The 9,904-nt window shown below is 39.1% G+C and overlaps 1 protein-coding gene across 1 annotated transcript in view; it reads right to left on the minus strand.

Moving 5' to 3' along the window:
* LOC109539207 (facilitated trehalose transporter Tret1-2 homolog) overlaps window positions 1–9,054 on the minus strand; it is a gene marked incomplete in the record, with an annotated part of 10,578 nt that extends 1,524 nt beyond the window's left edge. The window contains 6 exon segments of the mRNA XM_048668267.1: window positions 75–206; window positions 267–484; window positions 538–674; window positions 730–895; window positions 948–1,017; window positions 8,784–9,054. Coding sequence (XP_048524224.1) covers window positions 75–206; window positions 267–484; window positions 538–674; window positions 730–895; window positions 948–1,017; window positions 8,784–8,804 — 744 coding nt within the window.
* Window positions 9,055–9,904: the final 850 nt, after the last annotated feature.

A 9,904-nucleotide genomic window follows, 5' to 3' on the forward strand; every position in this document is an offset into this window, starting at 1 on the left:
TTCAAGGAATGGCCTCGAAAGTCTATCTATTTTCATAAATACTATCACTTTCCAGATTGACAAGAAGGTTTCACCTTGTTTTGCTCGCTTTTATCAAGCTGATCCTGCAGGTCCTTCAGTTCCGCTTCGCTATCATAATCTGGGCCCCTGAGTCGCTGAAGGCTGCGCAAAGCACCTTCCTTGTCTCCTTTCTTCAGAAGATAAAACTGAAAATTGCTCGTAGTTTTCACCAAACTTTCACCTCTTCGGCCTCAAATTTGACTTACCGGAGTTTCCGGCTGGAAAAAGAACGCAACGCCGAAACCGATGGGGATAAAGGCGCAAAGAATCGAAAGCATTTTCGGCGTAGTCACAGTCCCGCACACATACGAAAAGAGTACTCCGACAGTGAGCAAAAGTTGAAAGTAACTGCCCAGAGCACCTCTGATCTCCTTTTCAGCAATTTCGCTCGTGTAGAGGGGAGCGGCCACGCAAAAAGCTCCTCCTGCAATAGATCTTCAATCAGGCACATCTAGTTCACTCAAATCGCGCATTTACCTGCAAGGCCTGTTAGGAACCGGCCAATGTAGATCATCAGAGTACCGGAGGAAAAAATGACCAGCGCCCAACCAATGGAGAATGGGATGATCGTGAGGAGGCAGGCCCACTTCCGGCCGATCCCATCGCATATAAACCTGCGAGTGAAAGCAGCTTTAGCTTTTGGAGCAGGAGGAGTGGCCATCTACTCACCCAATGGGGAAACAGATCACCATGGCCCCAAGGGTGACAAATCCAGAGATCCAGCCCAAAGCATCCGTATCCACTGGGATGCCGTTGAGGTCGCTGTGCTGCAAGGATTCTGAGATGGTCCCAGTCCATCCTAGAACGGAGCCGGCCGCTACTGATCCTAAACACACTACAGAACTTTCGGCTTAGAAGATTCAACTTGAATGGACGGTGCGGCTTACCGGATAGAGCTGCTAGGTACTGGGGAAACCTCTTGGAGGCGCTCGACTCCGAGCTGGAGTCCATTTTATTCTGCAAAGAACAAACGAATGTCCCCAAGCACTCATTCCACCTCATAAACTCTTAAGTTTATGAGGTGGAACTATTCAGGATAGATAAACACTGTGTTTTATCACGTTGGGATGCAAATTTGGCTAAAAAAGCGTCATTTGCATGTTAATAAACTGACTAGACATTATTGGAGTTTAATTACTTGTTCACTGGTCCCTCTTTCAATAACAGCAACATACTAAAACCCTGAAATGTATTTTTTTATCAAAAAAATATTGTTAATAGTTTTCTTGAAAGAAATAGTGTGTTGAAGACTTCTTGAAGCACTGCCAAAAAAAATAAGAAGTTTTATTTGGAAAAGAGCCGATTTTCTGAAACGTGCATCGTTTTGTCGCATTTACCCGGCTGGGTTCCGGTCATTTTGGAACCCCTAATCCAGTCGCTCTAAAAACTAGTTCAGCTGCTCATAAAACTAGATAGAGGGTTTCTCCATCCGCTTCATTAAATTTCACTATTTGCTCGGCAGCAAAACGTTTTCCATTTGCCCAACGAGTGAAGGAGTTGTTGAAGCCAATACGATTTTTGAACGCGAATTTATAGCATTAATTGAAGGATATTCGAGTTGAAAAACAGACAGGCAAAATCGAAATTCTATTCACGTGCGGCATTTTCAACGCGGTTGTGGAAAATGTTTGCCTGCTGTTAATGCGCTTTCGGGCATTCTTAATTACTGATTTGGCACAGAAACAGAAAAAACCTAACTTGATGATGCTGGTTTTTAAGAGGACAATGCCATCAACAAGTTCACTTACAACGTCATTATTTCACGTTTGGTGTCCAACAGCCACAGTAAAAACAACAGTAATTGCTTTACACGGTTTCGGCTTAACCCTCAGCTCTCTGCGAGAGTAATTACGAATAAAAACAAAACAAGCTAATTTCATTAATTTGACGAAAAAACACGGCGTCTTTAATTGACCCAATTTTCGCTCGCTGCTGCAACTTTATGGGCAATTTCGAAATTTTATTCAAATTAGGTTTGGTCTAGAAGATTAGTTTCCGGAAGAACCAATTGTTTCAGCACCAGATTAGCCAAAAGCTTCAAAATGTAGTAACCATCCCCAGTTTCGACTCACTTTTTCGTTGAGGCGTGTTTTGCCTCCCTTTCTCTTTTTAACTGTTTTCGAATATTTTCTTTTCCGGGCTGCGCCGTTCGTGAAAATGTTCGTAATATCACTAGAGGTAGAATGAAAGTCCGACGCGGATAAATCTGAACACGAACTGCTCGAACTCATTGTTTTCCAACGGAACCCTCACGATTAGAGCGATAAGGTGGTTAATAGTTAATAAATGAACTTTTCGATCCTTCTGCTACTGCTTGTTGGGCAACTGGTCAGTGTATCGAACGTTTTAGGTAAATGGAGTAACAATGTTTCTGTCATTAAAAGAGTTATCAGGCACAAATTCCAATCTCCTGTGGTTTCTGAATTTACTGCCTCGCAGTCAGCAAGTCAAAATTGAATTGGTTTTGATATCTTGAGGCCACAATTATCTTCCGCGAGACTATCAGTCTCTGTAAGAGTTAAGTTTGTTGTTTCCAAGAGATTACAAAGCTTTCTGGCAATAAATCTCGTTTGTCCGCGTAAAGAATGAATGCTTGGCGCAAAAACTATTAGGAGGATAGGTCGCCTTCACTATAAATATAAGGCCTAATCCTTCGAAAAACTCGTTTTTGCTACTTCTAAGGTAAGTAAATGTCTGTTTCTTCTAAGCCACTGTTTTTTTCAATTTTTTCATTGCCATCTTGAGGAAATTAGCGTGTAAAAATATAATTATTAGAAAGTGGCAATCTACGAAATATCATGAGTCTCTATTGTCCGCCTTACGTTGTTTCACTTGAACGAATCAGGAAAGTAATATGTGTAATAATGCATTAAGCGTTGATTGAAAATTACAAAAACTGAATTACATTTCCGTTTCAAAACATGTAAATGGCGCTTTTGTTGTCGAATTAATCGATGCTGATCATTAGTACGATTATTTAACATTGTTCGCTCACTTGTTCGGCTCATTTGAATAACATGCGTTGCCTCTAGCTGATATGACAATTTTCAAACATTTTTTAGTTTGTACAGCGAATTTGTTCGATTTTCTATCGAACGCGATAAACGCGGAAAACATAACGCGGACAGAGGCGATGGGAGTCTGGGTGAAGACAAAATAGTTTGTGTTTTGTCGGTTAAAACACATGTTATGTCACTCTTCCTTTTTTTAAAAATCTTGCTTTGCTTGAAAAAAAGTATTGGAAGTTTCCATGATTTTTCAGTTGCTTAGACGAGTCGACTGACCGTTCGTAAACACGAGTTTTTCAAAAATTTGTCAAGGAAGAACGGAACATTCCTGAATAAGGCCCATAATATTACGCAAAAGAGAAAATCGGCTGCTTTAAGTGATGGAAAACTCACTTGATTAGCAAATTTATGTGAGTTTCCAGTATCTTTTCAGTTACTAAAGCGAGGCGATTGGCCGTTGGGAAACACGAATTTTTCAAAAATTTTAGAAGAAAAAGCTCAAAATCCGACATTCCGGCTCACAAAATCGCTCAAAAGAGAAAATGCGCTGCTTTAAGTGTAGTTAAACGTAGTTTAATAAGAAATGTCTGGTAGTTCCCAGGGTTTTTTTCGGACACTAAATCGAAGCGAATGCTCGTTGGGCAACACCGATTTTTTTTAAATTCACCAAGGTAGCACCGACAATCCCTCAATCCGTCGCATAATATAACTTCAAAGCGAAAATCCGCCGCTTTAAGTGAGGAAAAACTCGCTTTAATGGAGAGGAGGATTAGTCTCATGTGACCATCTTTTTCTTTTGGCTTTTTCCACACTTCTAACTACCGGTGAGAAGAAAATCTTGGAAAATACAGTTCCAGTTGCACTTGGGCGCTGCCCAATAATCGCAATGGGATTGTTTGTATTATAGTTTCTTTTAGCAGAAAACATGTTTTGCTTTGATGTGTTCATGGAGCTTGTGTGATCCAGATAAATTGCTTTTGCATGATTAGATAACAGGCCTTACACGCAATTAGTCGGGCCCGAAACAAATAGAGCTGATATGCAAACAGCGATAGCAATTTCTCCCGAATAGAAATCCAGGAAAGGGATTATAAACCGATAACGGTGTGGAAGTGTGCTTCCCTGTTTCCATTTTTTGCGGCTCGTTTATTTGATCGTTTTGGAGCAAAGGTTTAATTAACAAATTCTACTGATGTCCTAATTATTTGGAACAATAATTGCGTTAACGAGAAGAGTACCTACGCTTTGTAAAAATCCATTAATATTGCCGCTGGCGTTCAAGCAATAGTTGTAGAATGGGCGCTGGAAATTAAAAGCCCTTTAGCGCACCAATCTTCTCTTTAGAGGAACTTTATAGCCGCATTTAACAATTTCACTGGAAAAGTTATTTATAATTTACACTGTGCACTTAAAGTTTGAAATGAGATACACTTTGTGCTGTTGAGTATTTAAGTTCTCCAATTTTTTACGACATTCAATAGCAAAACTGTGATTTCAGTCTTTTGTTTTACCGTCTATAAATAAATTTTTGCGTTAACCGCATAATCAGTTTACGGTTCGGACAACTGCTCCATAAAACCGAGAAAATGGCAAAACTTCCGGCTTTATTGAAATTGCATTAAAGTTAATTGCGATTATACGGTGCTATTTGATCGATATGTGGTGGAAATTGATTAGAAAATTGTTCGAACACCTGAAAAGATAGGGGAAAACTTAGGAAACTTTGAATAATGAAAGTGAGACATTTGCAATCGCAACTAATATGAACATCGTTTTGAAACTGATTCAATTATAGATCTACTTTCTTAACATCAAAGGAAACATTTTCAAAAGGTAAAGCAGAAATCTTTCAAAGGCCAAAAGGCGCCCGGAATGATTTACGAAAAATTCTCTTACCCCCGTTCAAAAATCCGAGACTGAGCACATTTGCAGAGGTTAATCAGCCAAGCCACCAAAACAGACTTCGGTAATGGATTTATCCCAACGTAAAGTAGCTTTTTGTTTCGAACGCGCCTGCTTTTATCTCAATAAATCTTTTAAAAACTGTGAGTTGACATGGCCCTTCCCAAAAAAGGCTTGTTTGCAATTTTCGCTTTCATTATCAGGTTGCAGGAATGTGTCAATCAAGTGTTGTTGATCTATACAGGACAATGCTTATCCCAAACCGTCTCAGCTGAGGTTTTCATGATAGTTATAAGGCTTGGGTAACGCTGTGTTGAGTTGCGCTTTTGAGTTGATGCCGCTCTGTGAGTTGAGTGAGTTGATAACTGCGCCGCACCTCGAATTGCTCTTGTGGTGGAATAATTCTTGACATCAGAATGATCACTCGGAAATTGAGCATCAGTTCCATTTTTAAGCCATTTCTTTGCGGTCTTTTTGGTTAGTCAAAAATTTAAGAAAATTTTAGTTTTTGCGTTGTGCACTAATGCAGCTGACTGAAATTCAAGCAAAAATTCTTAAATCGGAAATATAGAATCATTGTAGCCCTAAAGTGCAGGGATTTTTTAGGATTTATGGGTTTAAAATGGAGGATGGGGCACCAGCTTGCCGGAAGCTGGTAAAAATGATCTCTAAGCTATAAACGTTTTAGCTTGAACTGAGTTTAGTTTTCCGGCAACCAACCGAAGTTTTATGGATTCTTTATATTTCGCTCTCTTTATTTTGCTGATTTGAAATAAGTTAGCTTTCGACAGATTTTCTGCTGTATTAAATACATTTGCTTCTTTTTTGCGAGTTTAGCATTACTTTGCGCCTGGTTGCCGTGTACATGTAGAACTTTTAGTCCCATATTCATCAACTAACTCGTAGGGTCGATTTGGGAGTATTTCGGGCGAATTTGTGTTTTTATATCAAGCTCATCTGAAGCAAATTTTGGTTCCAGTTTTCATAACAAGACGCACCAGCTGGTGTGTGGATTTCGTTCCGATTAAACCATTGATTCTTTCGCAATAAATCTTTACACTTTGGGGATATTTTGGGCGCTTTTGCATTTTTACATCAGGCTCATCTGAAGCTTGTCTCTAAAGATGATATTGATTTTCCCATGGTTTAATACAAATTGTTTCGTTCGGTAACTCGCAGCATGTAATGTGTGCTTAAAGTTTTAGACCATAAGGTTGGCCATATAATCAATACACAAAGATAAAATAATGTAAAACAAAGTGCTAATTAGACGTTAAACAGCACCTTGTTTAACGATGATCATAAACTTGAAATAACTGGCGATTTCGAGGTTTTAAGGTCAGCGCGGCGTACTTTTATGTTTGCTAAAAAAATTACGCTTGATTTTCGATGGAAAATTTGCTCGCGTTTTGTGGTCGAAGTGTGATATCCTGTGGCAGCTGTTCAGGCAAACCTAATGGAGATTCTGCTCTTATTCAAAACTTTATAGCGCTGGATATTCTCTATTCAGTGGCGTCCAATCGGCGCGTAATATATCTGGCTTTGAAACAGCCGGAAATAAAATATCCGGAAAAGCAATTTACGCCTCAACTGGAAAGGCGTGCTCGTTCCACTTTTCTCAGCCACTGGGTGTGAATATTAAAGGTATTTATTGGTGGCAAAGAGAACTGCTGGAATCGATGATGATGATGATAATAACAAAGATAATTGAGCAGAGTTGGCTAAAAATTGCACAATAATTAACCTGGTTTAATTGTTGCTGATGCTAATACTCACAAGGTTAATACGCTCGGCTAAGTGAAAACAAGCAATTAGTGAAGTATTTTTTCTTAGCGGCAATTTAGATGGGAATTAATAAGAAAATTGTGGAAACCTGTTCGGCATTAAACAGTTTAGATTGCATTTTTCCACCATAGACAATAATGGCAATTCGTTCTGCAGTCAATAAATTTTCATTTTTAAAGCCAGCAGGTTGCCGCGATGTTTTCTATCCTTTTGTGCGTTGTTTGCATTTTTATGGGCAATTAACTGCACTAATAATAGAGAGGAGAAGTAATTGTGAATTATTACTGATATGAGGTGCTTTTCATCGGCACTATCGTGACTGTTTAAAGCACGAATTATGGGATTTTCAAAAAACGCCACCACCCAACAAGTAGATAGTTGGCTTCTAGGCACGTACAAACTATAACTCCAAGGGCTGCTCTAAAATCACAGTTTCGGCCGGCAAAATGTTCTTCTGTATTTTTCCCGAAGACCAGTAAAAAAGTTACCGCTTTCTTGATGGATAAACCTGTTGAGTGGCTTAAAAAATTAGTAATTCAGTCCGCTTCACTGGCCTGATGCATCTATACGGAAAATGTCTTTGGCATATCCAAACCAGTTTTAAATGTGACGAAACGCGATCCGATGTTTGTCCTCCGGGACTGCAAATGTGGAAGTAATTTGATTTGACGGTCCATTCATTCGAATTCGGCATATTTAGTTTGCGCAATAATGGGCGAATAGTAATTTGCAATTTTTCGCCGAAAAAACCGCCAGGAAGTTCGATTTTACGCACATATGAGAACGGATTTCGGGCGGAATGTGTTCATATAGCCAAGCCCCATTGAATCGGTTGGTTTGCTCGATATTTTGTTGTTGATCCAAAAGGCAAAGTCTTTTGGCCAAATTCAATGAAATTTTTAATCCGTGAAATTAAAAAGATTCGCTGACTGCTCGTCGAAAACCATTTCATTATTATCCTTGAATCACAGCTGCCTGCAGTAATATTGTTACAAGCAATAAAAGATTATTCCATATTCTGGCTTATTAGCATTTAATGAGTGAGTTTATGCTGCCAATTGTAATGCGTTCCGTGAATATTATCTTTCTAATTAGTATTCCACAGATAGAGTGTAACCCTGAAATCGCATTGCCAATGTCGCACCTAATTTTCAACTAACTTCTGAACTTTTACCCCGTTTCAAAAATCTAATTGCATAATGGACTGAAAAAGTCCGCCAATTAATTAGCATTAATGGAAATTGCGCACTTGAATGGCTCGCAAGTGGTGGTGTGCAGAGTATCACATCAAGATCAACGTAAAATGCCCTGAAGAACAGTGGAAATTGCTCGTTCAAACGTACAATTTTTTCACAATTTTAGGATAAAACGCGGACAGTTTTATTACATTGCGCTATCACTTCCGGTCCAGCTTGAGAGGCGAAGCCCTGATGAAAAGGATTATCGATCTCGAATTCAAAGCTACTTCTTGAAGCCCTTTGCATCTGATATCTTGATGTTTTATTCATAACGTTGTTCCGTAAATGCTTAGCAAAGAAGGCCCAAGTCGAAAAAACGCGGGCTTATTTCCAATTAATCCAGTTTAGTTTGGCGCATAAGTTTGCCAAAAACAAAGTCAATTTAAGCGCTCTACACATGATTAATAATTAGCCAGATTTAATCTGCAATACTGACACCAATCACCACCCACCGAATTGTTTGGACAATAAATTGGCTATTATTTTGGATTAAGGCGTGCGTTTTCGATTACGGGCGTCGCTTCTCTTTTGCAATAACAAAACCAACTAAATATGTTTGCAACCTTCTAACTACGTTTAAACTAACTCGATCTCTGTGCTGCAAATCGCACGTAGCGTTTGAAAGCTTTTCACTAATCGGATCGAGCTTTGAAGCTTTGCCCCTTGGGCTAGGTGGATGTTGTGCGAAAAACCGCAAAATTCCACTCAAATCGAACATTTTTTCATCCATGAAATATTTGCCTTGACAAGTCGCAACCTCAGTTAATAATTGAAGCCAGGAAATGCTTACCAAAGTGTACTTCTTGGTCATTTTGATAAAAAAGGACACACAAAACACGCACGGTAGATGTGGAGGATGAACAGAGAAAAACACGAAACTAAATCACAGACACGCGTTCAGAAGGGTTAAAAAGGGTCACTCGCCGATGGTACCCTATCATCGATTAACAGCGCACGGTTTCAACTGACCCATGCAGTACCAGTGGAATTCTTGAAATGTTAGTGGCCTGGTGCAACTGCCATATCCGAAGTCTCGTTGGCTCTGGTACCAACAGCAATTCCTGCATTTACAGCCAGCACATAAAATCGTACAGCGGCTATACTGCATTTTACCAAATTTTTCGAATGAGAATGATTTACATTTGGTTTTTAATTGTTGTATATAATTTGTAAGCGGTTTTTTGCTTTTGCTTGATCTTGCAAAAAAGTGCTATTGTCAAATGTAATTAAACATTTGAAAGCAACACCCGAAAAACCTGCTTTCAGATGCGAAAAAACCCCACCGGTTTTTACTCTACACCAAATATCCCGAACCGCAAAGAATGATTTATAAATGTTAATGTGTGGTTGCTGATTTATAGGCGTATATTGGTAGAGTATCAATCACTGAATTACCCATTTCAGGCAAAAATCCGTGGATAATTTTGCAAAGTAAAAAGTTGCCATGGAACCGAAGTTTGTCGATTGAAATGAATACATTTTTGGCTGTGGGATTATTTGCAAAATCCGCTCTTGTTTTCTATGCACTGTTGCCTGCAGTTGTCAATCTTCTAGATTTTGGATTTTAAATGCGTTGAATGCCCACTATAACAGCAGACGTTTTCCTCGATTCCTGACGAGAAAAACAGGCATTTTTGAACAATTCAGAGCGAGCGAATCTTATGCTTCTGGGCATAAGTGTGTTCTAGTTCTTCTCCTTTTCTTGTCGATTGAACGATTTGTTTTACAAATTTAGTGATTATTCTAGTTTTTCAGTTATTGGCTCGGTTTCATGCGAACCATTTCAATTTATTAGAAACGTCCATCATTCAGGAGCGTTAAATTAATCTTTCGCGACGTTCACTCGAGAGCACCATCAATATTCGATTAACTCATTACCAATGCTTACTCAGTTTAATTCGTTTGTGTTTC

Source organism: Dendroctonus ponderosae, unplaced genomic scaffold (genome assembly GCF_020466585.1).
Source record: "Dendroctonus ponderosae isolate FM_Combo_2020 unplaced genomic scaffold, Dpon_F_20191213v2 Dpon_F_20191213_7, whole genome shotgun sequence".
In the NCBI taxonomy this organism is placed as follows: Eukaryota; Metazoa; Arthropoda; class Insecta; order Coleoptera; family Curculionidae; genus Dendroctonus; species Dendroctonus ponderosae.